Here is a 23,303-nt window from a genome sequence, read left to right on the forward strand (position 1 = left end):
TGTACTGACACTTCTCTGTGTCTGTTAAATTTCCAGGAGGGTTTCTCAGGTCTGGGTGCGGGGTCAAGGTGAGTGGCAAAGTTAAAGCTTGGGTCATTTTTAACAATGGCCTCTTGACTAACAAAATCTACAAAAACATGAAATGGGGGAAAAGAGACCTGATATTCACGTTTGTAACTTGCACCGACTGAAACCCACTTATCCTGCAGGTAGAAGGGGAGTTTTTGAACGATTGGGTTCAATCCTCTTGCTGAGTCCAGGAAAGAGAGGCCAGGGAGGTCTCCCTCCTCCTTGGCGCTCTGGAGCTCCATGAGTATGTCACTGAATTTCCTTAGCTTTACATAGTCTCTGTTTGTGATCTTTGGAAAACTGTCAATTCGTCTAAACAGAGCATCTTCAACTACCTCTGCTGAGCCATAACATTGGTCGAGTCTCTCCCAGATCATCCTTAGCCCAGCATTTGGACGGTTGATGTGTATGGCTCTGATTTGTTCAACATGCTCAGCCGAGTCCTTACCGAGCCACTTAAACAACAGATCCATCTCCTCACTTGCTGTTAAATCCAAGCCCCTTACTGTGTTCTCAAAAGAGCGTTTCCAGGCTCTGTAATTCTGTGGTTTGTCGTTGAACTGAAGGAGACCCGTTGCTACAATTTCCCGACGAGCAAAGTATCTGACAAATTCACTGATGTTTCCATCATCGTGGCCTGAATGTCTGGATTTGTAGATGGGATCATAGCTGTGACTTGATTTTTGGTGGGTCCAATTGTGTTCTCTGTGATGGTCACCTGGAGGTGTATGGGGGGGCAAAAAAGGTGAAGCTGGAAGGTGGTGGCTATACACAGATTGTTTGGAGAATGTTTTTGTTTCTGGTGAGGGTTCACAGTCTGCTGGGTTGGTGTGGGAGGGATGAGTACCTCCAGGGGGGTCAACTATATTAGCCGGGGGGTTATCAGATGATGGGGGCTTTTGTATTTCAGTTGTTTCATCCTTTACAAACTGGGCTTGAGCCATGACATACCTTTCAGTCTGGTGTGAACTCTCGAGAGAAGGCAGATCCTCTAAAACGTGTCCAATGCTTTGTTCATCTATTTGTGATTTAACAGCAGCTTCTAAGGCTTCTGCTTCTGCTGTGGCCGCAGCTGCCTCTTTCTCACACTTGAGGAGCTCAATGGACGCCTCTATCTGCGCCTTCTCTACTTTTAACGTTGCTTCTTTGTGGGCAAAGGTTAGAAGAGTCTTTGCTGCCTCTGCTCTTGCTCTTGCCTTGGCTGCAGCTGAACCAGTAGAAGAACACGAGGCTTGAGATCTTGTTTTATATGATTTAGCAGACATGATGGCGTTGATAGCTTCTGGGGAAACACTGCCGTGGTAGCCGTACTTGCCTGATGCGTAGTGGCGTCTTGGAAGTGTCCGCTGTCAGCCTGTTCAGCGTTATCTTGTACGCTGAGATGCCGTCGTTTCACTGTTCTGTCCTCAATGCGTAGCATGCATATGTTGACAGGCAGCTAAACTCCTTACTCCACAGAACACACTGGGTTTCATCTTTTCCAGATTTATTTGTGAAGCAAAGTGTGAAACTAAAAGAAATAAAGAAAATAGTACAGTCATAAATACTGCATATATACAGTCGCCCAAACCGTAAATAAACAATTACCGAAGCCTAGCATGCTAACTAAATAGCTCGTTCACGGTAGGCTACCATAGCAACAGATAAGTACGCTACACAACATTTACCACTAAAGGCTCAAGCATATCATAAATTCACATACAAACACATACCGACGATGCAACTCGGAAGATTCACGCTGAAGTGGCTAGTTGTAGCTGAAGAAGCTGGCCATGTGCTTGTCTCGACTTTGTTGTTGCTGTTTGTAACTTCCTGAATAAAGGTTTCATTCAATATTGACAAAACTAGCCGCTGCGTCAAAATCGATCAGTAGATGGCGGTACTGTTATTTAACTTGTATTTAGCTCGCTTACTTCTAACTTCAATAAAACAGGATGAAAACACAAAATTAAACACATCAAATCCCTTTTTCAATGTTATTAACTTTTTCTCTGAAACTTATGACTTAAACTGAACACACATACTGTATGCAGGCATTAAATACAGTGTTCTTTGATGGTTCCTCATTTAACTTGCTCAAGCATTTAGCTTTAATGTTTCCAAATGAATTCATGGAATTAATTAGTTTCACATCTACACTAAACCTGCCAGCAGTGGTTGTCATTTCTTCTAGAAACGAGAAGACTGCTTTGTTTCTGTGTGAAGTCGATTGCTTCTAAACTGAAAATGAACTCTGTCACCTTTATCTGTTGCAACTGTGTGCTTGGGTCAGATGAATTGCACTGGAATCTGTTACCAGGCATGCTTTCCACACCTGCAAGAGATAATTCTAAAGAATGATTAGCACTCCTAAAGAATGTACACAGCAATGTCTAAGTAAAAAAGCAGTGACACACGATAACACCACATGCATAATAAAAGTGTTTTTCCATCCTTTCCATCAGCTCTTCAACCTCAGCGAGAAGCGTTATGACATCAGCCAACTTAATCCAAAGGTAAATCTGAATGCCTGACATCTCTTCTCATCCATTTTCGCCTGTGTACTTTATAGGGACCATTTTGAACAAAAACAAATCTCTCCTCCTCTTCTTGCAGGTGTTGGACTTTGGCTGGCCTGACCACCATGCCCCAGCCCTGGACAAAATCTGCAGCATCTGCAAGGCCATGGACACGTGGCTGAGTGCGGACAGCCACAATGTGGTGGTTATACACAACAAGGTGAGACTGAAAGATGAGAGTGCTTTGGGATCGTCTCTCCAGACAGTAGATGGTGCTCTCGGGCCCTTCTCAGGACCCCACTTTTCTTGGAGGCCTCAACTGTTGTTGTTGTTGTTCATGAGTAAAACACTGACATTCAGGGTGCTTGTGTGTCTGTGAGAGCAACCGCCTTTGTGTGCTTGTTTGGGTTGGGTTGTGCTGGATGAGGGTTAGGAAAACACAAATTAGGGTGGTAAGGCATGACCGTCATCATGGCTTCTTAGGTTTATTTATCCCTTTACCCATCCTAAAGCTGAAGTGACCAATATTTTTTTGTTGTTGCCTAAACTTACTTGTATCACGTTAAACTCTTGTGGCAAGCCACACTCATCTGGCCTCTAAGTATGCTGACACAAACCATAAAAAACGTATCAAAATTCAACTGCTAGGCCAATGTCCCAAATGCAGTACCTAATCATTTTCACGTTAGCCCCAACTGTGTTCCTGAATGTGTTGTGCAACATAAGAATTAACCATGGGATCCTAAAGCTTTGTGCTTCATTCCAATATGTTCCCACAGGGAGGTTACAAACAAGTCAGCTGCCATAACAACTGGTGTTATTTTTTTCTACAAGTTGAGTAATGCTGGTGATGAGAGTGTGGGTTTGGAAGTTGTGGTGGTCACTAAGGAAGCAGGCCGTGCTGGGTTTCCGCATATAAACAAATCATTTCCACTGGGCTCCACGCTGTTAGAGTGGCTGCGATATTTATAATGCGGAACACACTTTTCCTCCACAGTGATCCTAGTTTTAAAGATGGATAGATGTGCAGAGGGAATGGAATCTGACACTGGTTTGTAGTCATGTGCTTGAACTTCAGCTCTTGAGTCATTATTTTTCTTTTTTTAACATGTCCTGTAAATAAAAGGTACAGTCACATGTAGTTTCTTCTTTTTTTATCACACTTTTAAAGGAAAAGTTTGCAAAAAAAATGTCATACTTGCAGTATTTATGTAAACATGATACCATAATTGGAATTAGATTATACAGCTTCAGTATATCTTAAATAACTTATGATGTAGAAATACTTTTTGCTAATTCATTTAACTTTTAACACTTACAAATCATAAACATTGAAATTTTTCCTCTGTTAAAAGGCTGGATATCGTTTATTTATTTGATAGGGACAATGCTCATTAATCAACAGACAAGTTACTTGCTGTAAACAAGCCAGAGTTAGCTACAAGTGCTAGTTTCCATCTGTTGTCCCTAGCCAGATCTTAACAGGCACCCTAAAATGCAAAAGTCAATAAGTAAGAATACAGTATAAATACAGAAAGAAAAAAGAAAAGAAAAAGGCAATAAAAGAAAAGTATGTTCATGGACTCAAGTATGTGGAGTATGGTTACACTTGTAATTGTCCCTGATCCAGGTTTTAAGCTGTTTTTTAAAAATGGAAAGACTATTACACTCCCTTAACTCATTGGGCAGACTATTCCAAAAAATAGTGGCTCTGACAGAAAAGGCTGTTTCCAAACCTACTTTGTCTATATTGAACTATGCAGTCCCCTCTGGTGGTTGCTTTGGTTACTCTATTGACCTTGTCTTTCTGTTTTATGAACTGGCACAGTGGTGGTGGAGCAAGCCCGCCGAGTACCTTAAAGACAAGACAGGCATCAACAAAGTGTCTGAAGTTTTCAAAGCTAAACATGTGTTTTTTGACTATGTGACAGTGATGATAGCTATTACCCTTACGGTCCAATGTCTTTAATGCCTGTTTATAGAGTGACTCCAATGGTTGCAATGTTGTCTTATTGGCTTGCGACCAGCTAGTTAAACAGTAAGAGAAATGTGAGAAGATCATTGCATGCAAGAAGAGCTTTGCAGCCTTCATTGGTAGATATGGTCTTATGTGCTTAAAATTTGCCAGGTTAAATTTGACAGTATTAACAACCTTGTTTGCATGCTTTTTAAATGAGCGTTGTGAGTCTAAAATGATTCCCAGATATTTAAAGTCAGACACCACTCTAACCTTCTCTTGGTGAACTATTACACCAGGGTCATGAGACACAGTAGTTTGTTTTGTAAAGTACATACATACTGTTTTGCTTATGTTCAGGTGTAAGCATGAATTAGTTAGCCAGTCTTTTGCATTGATTCAGTGTATTTAATGTAATGCTGTTAATGTTAATGTTGTTTTGATCTTTCACTGCTTATGAATACCCCAATTTTATTACAGTGGGACAATAATTCACCGGAATGCCATTTAAGAGAATTCGATTTTTTAATCTTTTTTATTTTATTTTTTTTATTCTGTGGTGAGGCTTAAGGGACGTTTACCTTTGCATCATAGATTTTGTTTTTAAAAACACAGCAATGAAGTAAGTGCTTAAATATCCGCCAAAAGAAAAAAAGTCCATACCAAGACTGTGCTAGACATGCTTGGACATCATAGAGGATGAAAAGTCCCTCTGCTTATTCTTGCTTGACTCATGTCTTTTCAGGGCAACCGGGGCAGAACTGGAGTGGTGGTGGCAGCCTACATGCATTACAGCAACATATCTGCCAGGTAGGTCCAAATACCAATCTACAGCTGGAGAAGTCACATGCCGCAGCACACTTTGAATGATTAAAGAAATTCAGAAAAAAGGGAGAGAGGGGGCATGAGGATGGAACCTGTAATTTACTGGAACCAGATAAATAGAAGTTGGAAAAAAAGATAGAATGGGGAGACTGCGGGAGGAGTGGAGTTGAGAGGGAAAACGGTGAGCATTCAGAGCTATGATGAACAGAGTGAGGAGGTGTAGAGCATGAGACTGATTATTTGAGGTTATTTGGAGAAAGTGTTTGATAATATAATTATGAGCAATGAGTTAATTCTAATAGTCACTGCATCCTCAAATTATGATTTTGCAGAAACAATCAGAAGAGCATGTGACTCCCTGTTGTTTCAGTCAGTCAGTCTTCCACACAGAACATTAGATTTCTATATAATGCCATAATCTCACAAGCCATCTTAAAGGTGATGTCATGTAGCTTTGAAAGCTGAAGTAGCAGCAAAGTGCTGCATCATTTTAACACTGTGAAGTGATGTATGTAAATATGTGATTTAACATAAGTAGCTTTCTTTAGACAAATGCTGGACACATGTGACTGACTCTGCATTTGCGTGCATTCTCATAATCTACTTAGGTTGTCTCTTTTCTCCCTGATTTGCTCTTCTCTGTGCCACAAGATGACTTTTCAGCCATCTAACACAGCATGAGCAAGCTTACTGCAGTTGCTTTTCCTTCCTTTCTGTGATTATTAGCTTATATAACTATAAAAATGCTGCTCACATGTAGACAATATTATCCACTTCAAACTACTACCTACTATGTGTATATTACAAGGATCAGTTGGACGTGCTCTTACAAAACTTTATTGTTGGAATGCAGTGCTGACCAGGCTCTGGACAGGTTTGCCATGAAGCGTTTCTATGAAGACAAAGTGCTTCCTGTGGGTCAGCCGTCCCAGAAAAGGTCTGACATCCTTTACTTCTTGTTTATAGTTTGACCTCATGATGAACTTTTTCACAAAGAAACTTACAAACAAATAAAACTTGAGTTGATTTTTATTTCTATAAATACAACTGAAAAATGTTATCACTTTATAATGGAAGATAATGAAAAGTTCAATCGTGTTTTTGTTTTTGTGTGTGTATGAAAATAGTTAGTTTAGTTTAGTTAATTTTTTGGGGTTGAACAATAATTCAAAAGAAGTTCTGAACACTCATTGTAAATATGCTTCATTCTTAATAAACAATATTGATTGGTGCAGCTTTAAATATGAAAAGCTTTGAGTTTTTAATAGAAAATGTCCATTTGTCCAAAGTTTGGGCTCTTACAACATGGCTGACAAGCTGAAAACACTGATGCTGCTAAAGGTCAAAGTCAAAGCTTGTGTGTCTGTGTTGTGATGATCACAGGATGTTCAATCTTGTTCCGTAAAACACTTAACATCATGACACAATCTTACAGAAGGGAAGATACAGGAGCAGCATTCTGATCTATCACTCCCTCCCACAGGTATGTGGAGTACTTCAGTGGCTTGCTCTCTGGACACATCAAGATCAACAACAAACCCCTGTTCCTTCATCATGTCATCATGCATGGCATTCCCAACTTCGAGTCGAAGGGAGGTGAGTGTCATGCACAGATAACAACTCGCAGCTAAGCATTTTCACACACATCCTGTGATTTCAAATGACTTTTTTGTCTTCCAGGTTGTCGTCCTTTTCTTAAAATATACCAGGCCATGCAGCCCGTCTACACATCTGGGATCTAGTAAGTCTTAAAATACACTCACGCTCAAATGCTTTTACAAGATTCCAGGGATAGCAAGCTCGTAATGGCACAATAATAAAAATCCTGATTTTCCCTTAAAGCCTCTCCTATAACTCCCCTGCCCCCCAGTATACATACAGATCATCCCTCTTGCCAGTTTACACTCGGAGCTTGGCTCACATTATTGTATTTAGCCAGCCTTCCCAGCTGCAGGCTCTTGTTTCTCCGCTTTAGATCCCATAATCACGTCTAGTGTTATTTTGTGACTGGAGAGCCAATGAAACACGCAGACAGGAATCTAGGTGGACTCCTGCAGGGTTTCCCTGCCAGAGGTCCCTGCTGGTTCCCTGGGCCAGACAGGAAAAAATGGAAAAATAGGAAAAATAGTGTCCATACTTTAATTAGAAGTCAGTTTCCCTACCTGAAAGCAATGGTACCTTGACTCCATCCGTATAAGTGTGGACAATGGAATACGTCCAACTTCTGTTTAATATTTTCAAACTAGGTATTTTTACCAAAAATGTCTTTAACAGCCCTGATAATCTTTGGTGTAAATGCAACCATGTTGTGATGACTAAAGCGGTACTGATTTTAATTATTTTATCATTAGTTACCATTGACCTTTTAAAGTTCTTAAAAGGTCGAGATAAATCTTAATTTAGTAAATCTTAAACGCTCTACTTTTTGCTCTGTTTTGATCATCACCTCCTCGTCCTAAAATGCTGCACAGAGCAGAGGAACCACAGAATCTGGTGATAAATGTCTCTCACTTGTTATGACAAGCAACACCTTTTACATTACACATAGTGATTCGAGTGAGTTCCATTAGTAAAAATGTAAAAATATATCTTAGTGCTGCTTTAAACAAATTGCCCTTTTACTGTACATCTGTTTAATGTTGTTACTGTAAATACTGAAGCCTGCTGGTGTTACACAACACTCTACACAATAACTAAGTGTGAAACAATCACAGTGCAAACATTTCCAGACTGTCAACCCCTTAAAGCTCCAAATCACATTCTTCCCCACTTTCGCTCACATGCTCCCTATTAGCACTCTCCACCCTTTGATCCTACTCTCTGAGTTAGACAATCACATAGACACTAATGCTCAAAATTAGCCCAGCACGGCAGCGCACTCCTGCTCTGTGATGGCCACTGTTAAAGAAATTAGATTGTTAGAAGATCATGTGTGCTTATATCCGATCCAAGCAACAGCAACAGGAACAACTGATGCAGGCGAGATATGTTGGAGTTTACTGTGTTAATTTCCACAGCAAAATGTCTGAGCCAGTCCCGTATAACGTTATGTTTTATAATTAATTGCAGCAATGTTCAAGGGGACAGCCAGACGAGCATCTGCATCACTATTGAACCTGGTCTTCTTCTGAAGGGGGACATCCTGGTAAGAAAAGCACAGCTACATTATTTTGCAGTTGCAGTTTCTGAAATGTGTTACTTCTGCCAGAAAGAAAAACCAGTGTACTGATGCCAGTGAGAACAACCACAGAAATGTGCAGGGGATGCACTGATTTTTATTGTAACGAGGGAAATCCTGTTGGTTTTTCCAGTCTGATGTTTGGTGTATGTACTGTATGCAAGTGCTGTAGCAGTTTATAGTAGCTCACTTAAGAAATAGGGCTGTAAAAACCTGGGGAAAGACTGTTGGACTGGGTCCTATACTTCAGTTTATATACCCTCGTTAGCACACAATATGTTGTTGAAAACTATGATGTCAAAATGGCTACGTACTTCTTCTCCAACAGCACTTCGGTATATGCAAGGTTATATTTTAACATGACACAATCATTATAAGTAAGTTTTATGTCAGACGCACGATTTTAATATGAAAGACATATAGGGTGTTTTCTTCTTTGTTCCTTTTGGAATTGCTGAAAGTGCAGAATAAGAGATTCTCAATTAAGTATCATCTGTGACAGCCTCTGGTTTATATTTGCATGTAAAAATACTGCACACATCAGCAAAGTTTTTGCTTCTGCTGTCATTCAGGCCATAATGTTATCCATGAGATGTCCCCAGGACTCATAATGTCAATGTGGAGAATTTCAAAGGGAGCACTTACTGTGCGCTTGAGGCTGTTCCGTTTTGGCCCTCAGAGCTGAGCTCATATCTCATCCTTTATTTAAGACAGACTAATGGATTCTGCTGAATGCATCATCTGACTGAACCGTTGCTTGCTGATGCTTGTTATTATTCATGTAACAGGGAAAACGGCCAAATGGAAGGGACATTAGTCAGCACAGACTGTGCTCCTGCATTTTCAAATTGTGATTATATGACTTCCAATAACGATAAAGTGCAGAATGGCATGACGTAAAAAGAAAATATTGCAACAACCAGGATAATCTAAACATGTAATCTAAACTTGAATCTAAACTTCAAGTTTCCCTTGTTTTCTACTCACTTGCCAATAGTCATTCTTTTGAGTTTTTGGTAAAGCTTTATCCAGAATTCTACAATAAAATCAACAGACAAGTTAAGAACATGAGAGGGAGGATTCAACATTTTGAAAAAATATATACTTCCTTCCTTTGGTGAGAGATTGATGAGGAGATTAATAATACCACTCTTATTGTCTGTATTATAAACATGAAGCTAGCAACTGTATAACTCAGCATATCATGGAAACAAAGCTAAACAGCCTTGCTATCTGTGTCCAAAACAAGCAAAGCCCACTTGCCAACACCTCTGAAAGTCATTATTTAACATGTTATGTAATTTGGGGGTTATGTACTACAAAGTTCATTTTCTTGCTGCAATGACTTCCTGACAGCCATATCTTGTAATTGTTACAGTTTGATTTAAGTACAACTTAAACAAATAAGAAATTGTGACATAAAAACACTGATGAGGTTTACAGATAGTTAGCAGTCATATTTATTCACCTTTGCTAAGCTAAGCTAACCATCTCAAAACCTTTGAAAATGAGGTAGGCCTAACAGTGTTAGGTTTAGCAGATTCCTGAAAAACCTGTTCAAAGCCACTGTCCTTCACAGCCCCCCAATGAGAGAAAACGCCATTTTATCCATTTCAAAATGGAAACTTAAGACTATAAAGTATAGAATTACAAGATCGGAAATGTTTTGTGCTATATGTAACAGTAGGATGTTTTATAGGCACAGTTTCTGAATGGCAAGTTGTTTGGTTTTAGGTCAGTATTCCTCCAGTAACTGTAAATATGAAGTCTCTACTAAAAAAACAGGTCCCGGCCCATCATGCATCAGCAGGAGGGAGAGCAGATTTTCCTGTGTGTGGTTTTATGTGTTGCTGTTAAAGTTTGGAAAATGAAGCATGTGGAGAGGCCTCACTTTATGAGGGATTACATGAAATGGCTGTTTATTTATTTATTTTTTTGTGCAGAGAAAGAGTACATAACGATACCATGCCCTCTGGCTTGTGTTTCACAAATATAATTTATGTTGTGCTCTCTTGGTACTCTGACTGTATCAGCCCTGCAGAGCTGCAAAAGTGCTTTGTTTTGTCAGGTGAAAACTACTTTTTTATACGGAATTGACAAATGGCACTAATAAAGAAGCGATACAAATGTTTTTTTTCCCCTTAACGTTGCCAATGTCTGTTTAGCTCAAATCAGTTCTATTGGCTCTGAATCTCAGGTGATGTCTTTCACCCTCTAGCTCAAGTGCTACCACAAACGCTACCGCAGTCCGTGCCGTGATGTGATATTCCGCGTGCAGTTTCACACCTGTGCTGTTCACGACCTGGGAATTGTCTTTGGAAAAGATGAGCTTGATGAGACATTTAAAGGTAAGAGATCTGGTTAGATTAAACCACTACTTTTGATCCTCTGCACTGACTGTCAATACAATGTGTTCCTTATTTGATACCAGCTAATATTTTTAGTGGTATTATTTTTAAATACTGCTTACATGCATTTCCCACTGTAATGATTAATGATCCTAAATTTATGATCTCTGCCTTATTTTTTTCCATAAGTGTTCTATCAGTTTCTGACTGTCTCTCATGTGTGCAGATGACAGGTTTCCAGAATATGGAAAAGTTGAGTTTATTTTCTCTTTTGGACCAGAGAAAATCCATGGTAAGAATCAAAGTGTTGAGTCTCATGGTTATGCTCTGAATTTTCCATTATATTTCACAATCTTACTTATTTGGTAAAAGTTTATTATTTCACAAAAGCAGTCTTTAAAAGTCATTTTCATATTATGATCAATAGTGTTTTGTCTAAACAAAGACATTCACGTTTTCTGCTCTGTCTTTTTCGTATTTCTGGTCAAGATATGGACCACCTGGAAAACGGGCCGAGCGTCTCGGTCGACTACAACACACAGGATCCCCTGATACGCTGGGACTCCTACGAAAACTTCAATCAGAACTGTGAGGATATTGCAGACGGTGAGAACGGCAGGATTACAGACAGTATTTTGCATTATTATTGAGTAAATTTGTGTGCATGCACAAAAGGCCAAGTTCCACTAACTGAACTCAAACATGGAGAAATACTCAAATCTGCAGTTGGATACAATTTTAGAAAGAATATTGTACAAACACACACAGAGACAGAGATTTTAGGAAGGGTGTTTGTAGGGCGAGTAAGTGTGTTAATCGTGCCTTATGATAGGTCTCATTTAGGCCTCATTCTGTTTAAAGCTCATTATCAATGAGTGGATTATGTAATAAGACACTTGCCAAATCCACGCAATGTAACAGCATCCATAACAAATAGCTTGCTTTGACAAGGAGAATACACAAGTATTCTTCATGTGAGTGGATTCTGAACCCCTCTCACGAACGTCTTGGTGATAGGTCACTTTAAATGACTTTTTTACGTAAACACACATATGACTGGAAATGCATCTTAATGTGGTTGTGAGGAATGGGGACGCTATTTTGGTATTTGTGTTTTTCTCCGTCTCGCACACAGCTAACCATGTTGACTTGTAACAAGGCAGTTTTTGTCTGTGTGTGTGATACAGAGGACAGATTGAGATTGTGTCCTAATGGAGTTTAAACACTTTTTTCACACTTTCATGTCTTTAAATCTCACCCACATGACAGGGTCAAACTGAGGACACTTTAAAGTTGAGATTGCTGTTGGAATGGTTTCCGAGACAAGATACAAGGATAACAGTTGCATATTTAAATGCTTGTGTTTTTGATTATGTCTGGTTTGTTACTTAATGCATCACAACGATATTGACTATAAACATCATATCATAGTTGAAACATCAGCACTATTAAAAAGGAAATGTCAAACCCCATTTTCTAAACCTGCACGGCCATGTTGTGACAGTATCCTAGATGTAAAGGGTAAATTGTACTCTGAAAGAGAGGGAGACCTCGGTACTGCTGAATTCATTTGTGGTGAAATTATCGCAGCAGAGAAGCCAAAGGCCCCATGGGACCTGACTCTATTGCTTTCCAGAGCACAGTACGAGACATTCCTGGGTTCAGCCACAGGCATGGACAGAGCCTTCCTATTGAAGGAGAGGTGGTCACTCTGTGTCTAAAGTGCTGCTTTCTGTGCCATCCAAAAAAGGAACAAATGCTACACCCCTAGCAATAACAGAGAGCTGTCTGATTTGCCCTCAAAAGTGCCACACTTGTTAGGATGGCCTGCTTGGTTTTAAATACTTGAAATGAATAGAGATTACATTTATAGGCGGCTGTGGCCAAGTAGGTAGAGCAGGTTGTCTACGAACCAGAAGGTTAGCGGTTCGATCTCCGGAATGTGCCACGTGCTGAAGTGTCCTTGAGCAAGACACTGAACCCCCAGTTGCTCCCAGTGCGTGGCACTGGTGTGTGAAAGTGTGTGTGCTTGAAGCGCTATATAAAAGCACGGCTATTTACCTTTTACCATAGTTAATGTTTGTGTCCTACAAAACAATAAAATGCGAAGGAGTATGGTTTAGGCACAAATGATCCCTCGTTCATTTTTAAGTTAATTACTCTGTAATCTGTATATTTTCTGCATGATCCAACACTTTTAAAATACAAATGTTAAATTCTTTCCTGCAAGAGCTGGGTTCCAGTGGCAATCTTGCTTCCTGCTTGTCTGAGTGCTGCAACACAAACATTATCTTAACTTATAAAATTATATCTAAATCCAAATGTGTAAAGTAAAAACATTGTTTATGTTATGAGTAATGACTTTGGCTTTAAGTATTTACATATCTCCCATCTGTCCCTAAGAGGCAAGCTTTAATTGTAAATGGTCATGATAGAGATAATCAAACTATATAATATAGGATCACACACAAGACACACAGGTAAAATTGTGTACATTTCTAAATTAACCAATCTACACTGTTTGGGATTTATTTATTTTTCAAGTGACAGCTGAAAATGTCTGATGCACAGGGCTTTTTTTGAAGAAGGATGCTTGTTGACTAGTTGATGTCTTTGATCCCCCTTTTGGCTTCCTACTATCACTGCCCATAAAGTGTCTGCCCCACAGGGTTAGGGACAGCTTGAAATAGGCCCTGCTAAAATAGAACAGGAGTAAGTCTCATTCTGTTTCAGTGAAGGTGAGCTTGTGTGCCTGTGTGCGTGTGTGTGTGTGTATAGATTATCCAGTCCAGTCCAAGCTGCCTGCCAGCCGCATCTTGCCATCTGTCATATGATGATGATACTGTGGTCAAATCTGAATTAGACTTTAATGAGAATACAGACTCACATGGGCACACACACACACACACATTGATGTTGAGTAAGGAGAGTGAGCAAGTGCAAAATCACAAGCTCTTTTCAAGTGCTTTTTTAGCTACTTGAGACTTGGAGTAGTCGATAAGACTTCAAATGTGTCCATTAATAGCCCTTTGTGCTCTGACTTTATTCAGCTAGCCCAGTCACACTGATGCACACTGCCTTTTAAATGGCCTCAGCATGGAAACAGCTTTTCAGGAAACAGTCACAGAAACCAAGGGTTTCCAGTAAATTGAAGTCTTTCCACTGTCGTTTGGCTTCACACTTGTCAGTCTTGAAGAGACAATTAAATCCTGTGACAAAGGGACTTATAGAGCTGAGAGGGAAAATGGGACAGGGTGTATATCTTCACAAGGGTTAGCTAGACACAAAAACTTGTTTGTGGGTTTGCAGTTGGTTTTCTGAGGAACGTGCAAGGGCCTGTATTTAGTTCAACATTGGGTAAGTGGCATCTACTATGTGCCTGTTAGTTTGATGTTGACTTTTATTATGTGTGTTTCATAACAGCTGCTGTGGATCAGTTTTAGCACAGAGATGTTTGCCATATCTGCACCTTGCAGACAAACCATGTCCATGAATGCAGAAACCACTACAGCCTCTACCCACTCTAAGGATAGAAAACTGTTATTAAGAACATGGAAACCTGATTTCTCCTATGTCTCCTGTCTACATGTTTGTTGCTTTTGATGGACTCATGTGTGAGAAGTACAAGAAGTACAATTTGAAGGCAGAAAGCAATGTTCTGTAATCATATACAACATTATTCTGCTACTCACGAGCAACAGTGTTATCCTCCAACTCTGTGGTTGCAAGGTACTTAGGTACTTAAGTAATGGCTACAGTACTTAAGTGTTACAAATTAGTGTTGGAACTTGTTGTCTGATAGAGGTCAACACAGTGCTGGACATCAACAAATAGATAGAGGTAAAGGCAAACTGCTTTATTTGTCATTATACAACATTGTACAACGAAATTGCATGGTTGGATGGAGGGTTAATCCTGAGCCGCTGCAACCGAGCGCGCTGCCACTGTGGGCCAACCTGACCCAGCGCGTAGCACCCATGTTTTTTGATGATAGCAAATGCTGTGCTGGGCTTGTGACATTAATTTCTATTTGCACTGCAAATGAAGAGCGAACCTGTAGCAAACACAGAAGTTCAGGTAGAACTCTGCAGTTGCATCATTCAGAAGCTGTTTGGCTTACTAGTAATGTCCTAGCCAGTATAACTTGAAACTTCTCATAGTTACTCCTCATGCAAAAGCTGCTTTGGAGCTGCAGTTTTTGCTATTATTATTATGTGAACTGGGATCTCCAGTATATGTGTTTAATAACCTGAACATTCAGCTTTTGCTCTCACAGCAAAGGGTGGGTCATATATTTGTCGGTGGATATTGATAGTCGCTTGTGTTTTTGTTTACTGTCCCCTGTAATTGACTCAGCTGGCCAACCCCACTGCATTTCTGGAATAACTGGAGAGAGGGGGGAGAGATGAACGACGAGAAAAAAAAAAGAAAAAAGAAATGAAGAGAGCTATATAAAGAGAAGAAAAATGTATGAGACGAGAGAGAAACAGATTTCACAAGACAGAGATAAAAATATGAGGCGGAGATATTTTTGCAATCATTCCCCCAACATTTGTTCACTAAAAACTTTACTATTTCCCAACAGTTGTTGTTTTGAGTTCTCAGAAAAGTGACTTAATTATAATAGTTGTGCATTATGTAAAATATGCACTATACATATCTTATACACCGATCAGCTACAACATTAGAACCACTGACAGAAGTAAATAGCACTGACCATCTTGTGACAATTCAATGTTCTGCTGGGAAACTTTTGGACCTGGCATTCATGTGGATATTACTTAGACATGTAGCACCCACCTAGACCAGACCAGACACCCCCCACCCCATAGCAATGACACTCCTTTATGGCAGCAGCCATCCCCAGTAGGGGAAGAACAGCACAAGGTGTTGAACTGGCCTCCAAATTCACTAGATCCCAAATTGATTGAGTATCTGTGGGATGAGGCCCCCACTAACAACATTCTGTTGCCAGACACCACAGGACACCCTCAGAAGGCCCATGTCCATTCTCTGATGAGTCACAACTGTTTTGGAGGCACAAGGGAGACTTACACAATATCGGTGGTCATAATGTTACACCTGATCGGTGTATATAAGACATAAGACATGTTTATAAATCCTGCATATGGGAAATTACCTTAATATATATACAAAAACAATAACGACTTCGACAGGGAATACAGTTATGAAAATAAGTATTTGTACTGGTTTTTGTGTCAACTCTCACCAAATGAGGATTTAGCCGTAGAAAACTTTAAAAATATCGCTCCAGTATTCCAACATGATTGTGTCATTTGCTCCCAGCTTTGACATTTCCCTCTCTCTTCATTTTCTAAGAGAGTGTTTGTCTCCCCCCCATCTCTCTCCTCTGAGGAGTTGGAGGAGTTAAAGTCAGACTCCTCTTCTCGACTGTGAAGCTCTTTTGTGCACACATTCACAGGAGGAGGAGTGACAGAGAATGTCAGTGTGGGCTTGTGCACGCTGCTGCTCTGCAAAGACAGACTGTTTCTAAGAGTTACATGGTGAGATTGTGTCCTGCAGTTCTTCGGTTTCCCTGCGGCAGACACCTTTTTTAAGGTCTAATTGCTCTTTGAAGAGCTCAGCAGTGAAGTCCGTTTCGCACGCTTAATTAACGCTGGAGAGGAAAGTTGTCACAAATTCAGCAGCTGACGTCTTCCAAAACATGTGAGTAACATGCTTAGTGGTGTGGATGTGGAAAGCAGTGCAGCAGAAACTTGATTTCTATAACTTTAGGAAATCTACCTGATTACTTATTGACATCAAGTTGTTTATTATCCAAACATTTTACCACATTGTGCTGTATCTGTTAATCTTTTCACTGCTTTGTGAGGAAAGTGTCAAGGAATGTTTTCATATTTGATTTTTTTGCTCTATCCATCCAACAAGGATGAAATTTGAGGCACATTGCTGTGACATATGGCAGAAAGTTGTCTGTTGTTGACTTAAGTATAACTTATGTAGTTTGACCATCATATCTAAATGGAAAAACACAGTTTAACAGTTTAACTGCTATAATATTGGAATGTGGTACTCAACTACAATAAGGACTTCAGATTATGTTTTGAGCGCAAACTTGTCAGCCATTGTAGCAAATTCTGGAAATAAAATGAATCAAATGTCCTTGATTTCTCTATGTAAGCATATTTTCTGATGCCGTGAAGTTACTGTTTATCCAGGGTCCAATAGGCATTTCCCTCTGTTGTTTTGTACTTTCTCTCCAGGAGGTTTCCCTTCAACCTCATACACAATAGTCACAGGGAGAGATGTCTGCATTCCAACAGCCTTGACTTATCAAACTGAAGTTTTGAGTTGACCGTATATACCGTGTTGGGCAAGATTTGTTGACACATTTGCATACCAAGGGAGGGGTTGTGAAAAAAGAAAGTCAAGTCAGATTTAGGTCTGTATTTGTCAGTCACAGACAAGGATGGGGTGGGATGGGGAAGTTACATAATCCTGGTGGAGATAGAAGTTGATGCAACAGAATGATATCACTGCTGAGACTATGTTTGGGCTCACTGAGCTGACTGAGATTCAAATGGTGCATAGGCCAGGTGAGCAGTAAATTACCACAGACAGTGAAATAAAGCCATTACTAATTCTAAATGAATGCACTGTTTTTTGTGGATAATTTTGAGAATAGAGAATTCAACAAATAGTCCTCAATATAATATCTGTATATTCATTGTAAGGCAATGCTTACTTAAATGTTGCTATTACATGATTTTTCTATTTTGAATTTGAATTCTATTGGAATTTAATCATGCTCAAATGCTTACAATAATCTGGTATTTTGAATGGATAAGATATGGAATCTTTTATTGTTAGACCCCAACAACAGTGAGACAAGCTTTCAGGGCAAAATGCAGAGTATAACATTTTCTTGAGCAAGGATAGATAATTGCTCACATCGGGGCTCAAACTTCCATTGGACTGGGTTCTTCATTGATCAGTTCTGCAGATATTATTATAGCCAGGGTGTTCCAGATGACTTGTTTCGTGATTAAGTGAATATTTAATTTCACTGAAACACAGACCTTGTTGGTCAGTGGCATTTCTCCAAGAAGATGCAGAGGTGAAATGTCTGGCCCTTTGTGTTGTCAACAGGTTTCATGCTATCAATCCCCCAGTCTGGTCCTAGGCTTTATGAGGATTAGGCTGCTTTGACTCGAAACTTTACACAGCTCTGATTGTGTAACCGCCAAGACTGAAAAATAAAGGCCTTCTAGCTGCAATGGACACAAAGAGAGAACAAGTCCCTTGTGTTGTGGAGTGTCCCCATTTAGACCCTGGTTGCGGGGGCACAGTGGCAGGGGCTTCTGCTAGGTGACAGAGGATAAAAGATAGTTAGCACATTTCTAGGAAGTTCTCTGTAATGCACTGATCGCATCGGAATTGCAAACTGAAAATTCAAAGTATACTTTAGTTCCATAGCATGAGATCTTTGAGGGACATAGTTAATCTCAAGGGAGAGAGCTAGTTATCTGCTGTCCATAAAGTGTGGGAATGAATGACTCGTCTGTTACACCCTCATGGATACAGCTTTGTTCCAGCTGTTGGCCAGACACCCTTGCTCTTCCTCTATCCCCATTTCTTTTTCCTCAGCCATCTTTACACAGCTGATCTTGCCAAAAGTGCAGGACCCAGGGACACAATTAATCACAATCACTTTCCACAAGCTCTTTTCACAAGACCCTCTCTTTATGCATCTTGAATTCAGAATTAATGTATTTCTACTGCAGAAGGAGGACACACAGAAACCCCTTAATCTTGGTCAAGGCCTTTTTTGTTCTAGTGGTTGATATGCTATTTTAGTACAGCATTATGAAGTCCTAAATTTGACTCAGCTCATAAGTCTGACTCTAGTAAACAAGAGTTCAATCAATGCCAAATGTGCATGCACACTTTTCTAACAGGTACTGGAATGCTTGCTTTGAATAGGCACTTGTCAGATTTGCTTTGTATTGTTGTTTCCACAACCCTTTCAAATTAACTATACATAGCAAGAAGAAAAGGAGGAAACCAAGACAAAGAATTGTACTTTCGTTTTTGCCACTTTCTTATTTATTGTGTTACTGGCCTTGGGCGTCCTTCTGCATGGGTTACTTAGTTTACTGAATAGGCCACCTCTGAGAAAAGATGTGGAAAGACACAGGAGATGAACTTTAAAGGGACTATAGTTTTAGCATGAACTCAAACGCCTTCATTTTGGTTCCACTGGGAGTACTGGTCTCTACTCCCTTGTTATTATCTTCCTTTTGAAGAGAATTCTATTCAGGCACTCACATTTCCTGTTCTTTGTCATAACATTGTATTCTTCACTTCACAAGAAACCTGTCTGGAAAAAGCGGCAGTATAAAAGACAATACACTGCCAGTAACATCAAGGGACTTTCATTTTTCTCAATTGATTCTCAATCATCATCAGTTAAGGAATCCTCTGGGACAGATAGTGATACAATTGCTATTTCCTGATGCCATTACTCAGGTTTGTGTATGTGTTCATACCAACACAAAGCCAGAAAGAGAGGGAACCAGTGAGGGGTCATGCCCTTGTTGCTGCACTGAAGCCTTCTGCCTTTTGTCCGTGGCACTTGCATGGATGAGGGTGGGAAGTGAAGGAATAGCGATAATCTTTGTAAGTGTTATTACATCCTGTCATCTTTCAGTCCTTGCAGGCAAGTGCAAAATATGAAAAAACAGGGAATTTGTAAATAACATTTAGGCAGGATATTGTGAATAAATCCAAACACTTTGTTGGGATGGCTTCGGCCAGTATTCCTGCTCATTTGTTTTAGTGACTGGTATGCTACAGAGCCACCATGTAACAAATTACAAAGTACTTTTCTTCTTCAGATTGGTACAATGAAGTGAACTTTGTAAAAAAGGAACAAAAGAAACTATTTCAGACACTGGAAAATGTACATACACATAATGTAATTTTTTGTTGCCTGAAGGTACTCTAAAGGTTCTTGACAGTTTAGTCCAGTGGAGAACTATGTTGCTGCAGCTCTAATATTAGGAAGTATCTGGCCAGGAGCAAGACCAGTTTGTGTCTGTAGCACTTTCTAGGATATTGATTAGAACAGGAGCTGACGAGCATTGCCTTAAAGAAGAATCTGCATAAGTCTTCTGGATAAATGATGCAGTTCTGTCTTTGTAGCTTTTGCAAGAGTTGGTCCGTCAACGCTTCTCCTCACCCTTAGAATGAGTTAGCTACGGCCAGCTCATCAGACGCTCTCTTCATTTGGCCTTAAACATTTTCCTTTTGCAACTCTCTCGCTAACGACCGTTGATGACTTTTCCTGAGACTCAGCCTCATCCAAAGTGAAATATAATGCTCTGCATGGATGAACCGTCTGATGGATTTATAGTGCATATTGTGCGTAGGTTATGACTATGCTAGTGTTTGTGTTGAGTAGCACTTTTGCTATATATAGTTAGTATGACTGACCAGTACTGTCTACAGACTGCTCGAGCCAACTTGTGTTGTGTCCTGTTGTCTTGCAGTGCAATTTGAAAATCTGGTAACACTTAGAAATGAAAGGATATCATTTCATAGTACTTTATGTTCAGTTTTGAAGCATATTTTTGGAATGCAAATAATACTACAAGTGCTGTTGGCCAGTTTGAAGTGATCGATATCTCTTTCCTGCCAATTCCAAACCCCACCCTCCATTACCTTGTCTGTTGCTTCCCCAGTCTTAAAGAGTCTGCACTCACACACATTGATTCACAGGAATGTTTGATATATATTTAATGAGCTGCGGGACAAGTGTTCATTAAGCTAGAAGGGTATCTGTACTTACATTCGACTAAACATTTTAGAGCTATGGGTGCTAGCATTAGTTGAACTGCCCTTAAATGTGCATTACTGTACATTCATTTACCAAGTCTTCTCACATTAAGTATGCCACTAACCTTGAAATTAATCCAGCTCAGAACATGCAATGGCCTCTTGTGTTGATCATTTACAAGGCCGCAGTATTATTTTAATAGGTGTCCTTGAGCCCTGACACAGATTACAAACATGCTTTGTTGCAGAATCAATAGTTAAGCCATTAACTTTTACCAAATATGGCACCGGTCTATACTTATACCTATCTACTATCATGTATGCCTAGTGGGGTTCTTTATTCTCTTGGGATTCTTAAATGTAAGTACACTTAAAACGTTATTCTAGTCCAGGTATTAGTGTGTATAGCATTGAGGCCCTAAGACACATTTTGTGTTTTGTCATTGCTTTTTATTAATGCCACGCTTGTAGCCAGAAGCTATGGCCACACACATCATGCCCCACCCTCCAAAACGGTTATAGAATGCAATAGACATACACGTAGCCGCAGATTGTCTCCAGAGCGACATATGTGTACATTTGGCCATGTAAGCCAGAGGGGAAACATGCTATTTCCGCTGTAAGTGGGGGATCTATTGCCACGGGGCCAGAGTTCAAAGTTGAAAGATCAAGAGGTCACACATTTACACCATCTGGCCAACAGAAATTCCAAAAATCTAACAACACCTTCTATAGACAACATTTAGTATTCCACAGAGTTATATTTATCCACATTTTAGTCCATATATATTGTGATTATTGTGAACTGATCATTATGTTCAGTTTAGTTTTAAGTTTTCTGTTAATCTACCTGCAGTTTTTTTCTAAAGAAGAGTTTTTGCAACTCTGATGAAGAGAATGTGTCAGTGCAACTAACTGATTGCAGACTTGTTAGACATGGTTTAATTATTTAGGGCTATGAGGTCAAGATTGAGACCCATGTGGGTTCATTTCAACCATATGAAAACAGCAGGAGACATAGCACCACACACAGAAGCAGCCTCAACATAAATAGTCTGCATGCTCTAAAAAAATCTCACAAGTGTAAAGTGACAGATTACATTTCCTGTAGTACAAATGGGGATTCTGCCGAGGGCACATCGTATCCAAAGTGAAGACATGAGCTAGTTAAAGACGGCTGACTAAACTGGACTTTTATTTGATGTGAGTGAGACCACAGCACAGCTGCAATCATTGCAGTTATTAAAGTCATCATCACAAAAAGAACAGAGTGGGAGGCAATCTCTTGGTAAAGTCCGAGAAAAAAAAAATGTGGAGGCCCAAATCACACGTTTATCATCAGTCAGAATGACGCATGTGGTTGTTGTCGATTGTTCTGGATTCTGGGGTGGAATACTAAAGGCTCTGTCCTGCATGCTGATGGGTACAGATGATTTATGTGATATGAAGAGCAACACAGGTTAAAGATTCTTTTTTAGTCTTTACTAGTAGGAAAATGGTCTTCTATTTTCTTATGCACTATATGAATTGGATCAGATGTCACTAAGTCCGTTAGTAATTTTTTTACCTACTGAACTTTTCTGTTTTCTCTATCTGCCTGCAGAAGGGTGGAGTTCTTACGTTGGAGAGAGCTTGTTAAATGACCGTTGTTGGATGAAGTAGCTCTTTCCATTACATGAGTGTTTTCAACTCCAGTGAGATGTGCATCTGTGTGCATGTGTGTGCATGGAAAGGGCTTATTTCTATGAATGGCAGTGTTTGGATAGATATATTCTTCAGTGTTTATTGCTTCAATTAATTGCAAAAATAAGTGTCACAATTAGTGACATCAAGGAGTCTAGTCATTCTAACAAGATCTATCCTGCGGAATTCACTGGGCCCTTACCCCCACCTTTCACATACACTGACAAACAGGCTGTTATAATAGACCTCCCACATACACACTCGGGGCTGGGACAGCTTTTAGACAAGTGTGAGCCACAGAGCAGGAAGCAACGGCAGCAGCTCTCCAGCCAGACAGCAAACTATTCCGGAGCGAGAGGAGGATAAGGAACAGTAGCCAACACCAACTCCCTCTCTCCCGCTGTAATCGTTCATGTCCCACCACAGGGGATCCTCTGAAAAGCTTTTCCCAGCTTAGTTTGGGACTGCACTTTCATCCACTGCTCACACAGGTAGGGGAACCTCCTTCTGTGAAGGTGTTTGTGCCATTTCCTTTGAAGTAGCTTGTTAAAGTGCTATAGATCAAGCAGTGAGGATGTGAAGTCTGCTGAGCTGCGTGACAGATCGACAAAGCTGTGGGTCACTTTTGGCTACCGGGCAGGTGATTAGAAAGGTAATGAAATAGAGAAAGTGAGGAGAGCTCTTCTTTCACGACCAATATCTATGTATAACGGCATGACTGATGGACAAAAACGTGTGTGTGTTCATAGGTGTGTGTGTTTGTGAGATATGCACAGCTTGATACTCACTTGATACTTTAGCAATTTCATGAGCTACCATATAAATGTGTAATGATGACTTGATTTTGAGCCTCCTGTCTTACCAGCTAACTTTTCGGGGAAAAAAAACACCGACTTCAGTGTAGAATTCATAATCATACCTACTGG

General features: G+C 40.0%; 1 protein-coding gene across 1 annotated transcript in view; it reads left to right on the top strand.

Annotated features, from left to right (window-relative positions):
• tns1b (tensin 1b) overlaps positions 1-23,303 on the top strand; it is a gene marked incomplete at its 5' end in the record, with an annotated part of 163,859 nt that overhangs the window by 118,176 nt on the left and 22,380 nt on the right. The window contains 10 exon segments of the mRNA XM_084544673.1: positions 2,514-2,564; positions 2,665-2,787; positions 5,270-5,334; positions 6,203-6,286; positions 6,833-6,945; positions 7,030-7,090; positions 8,419-8,494; positions 10,746-10,875; positions 11,102-11,167; positions 11,365-11,481. Coding sequence (XP_084400799.1) covers positions 2,514-2,564; positions 2,665-2,787; positions 5,270-5,334; positions 6,203-6,286; positions 6,833-6,945; positions 7,030-7,090; positions 8,419-8,494; positions 10,746-10,875; positions 11,102-11,167; positions 11,365-11,481 — 886 coding nt within the window.

The sequence above is a fragment of the Chelon labrosus genome, assembly GCF_963514085.1.
Source record: "Chelon labrosus genome assembly, chromosome: 5".
Taxonomy (NCBI): domain Eukaryota; kingdom Metazoa; phylum Chordata; class Actinopteri; order Mugiliformes; family Mugilidae; genus Chelon; species Chelon labrosus.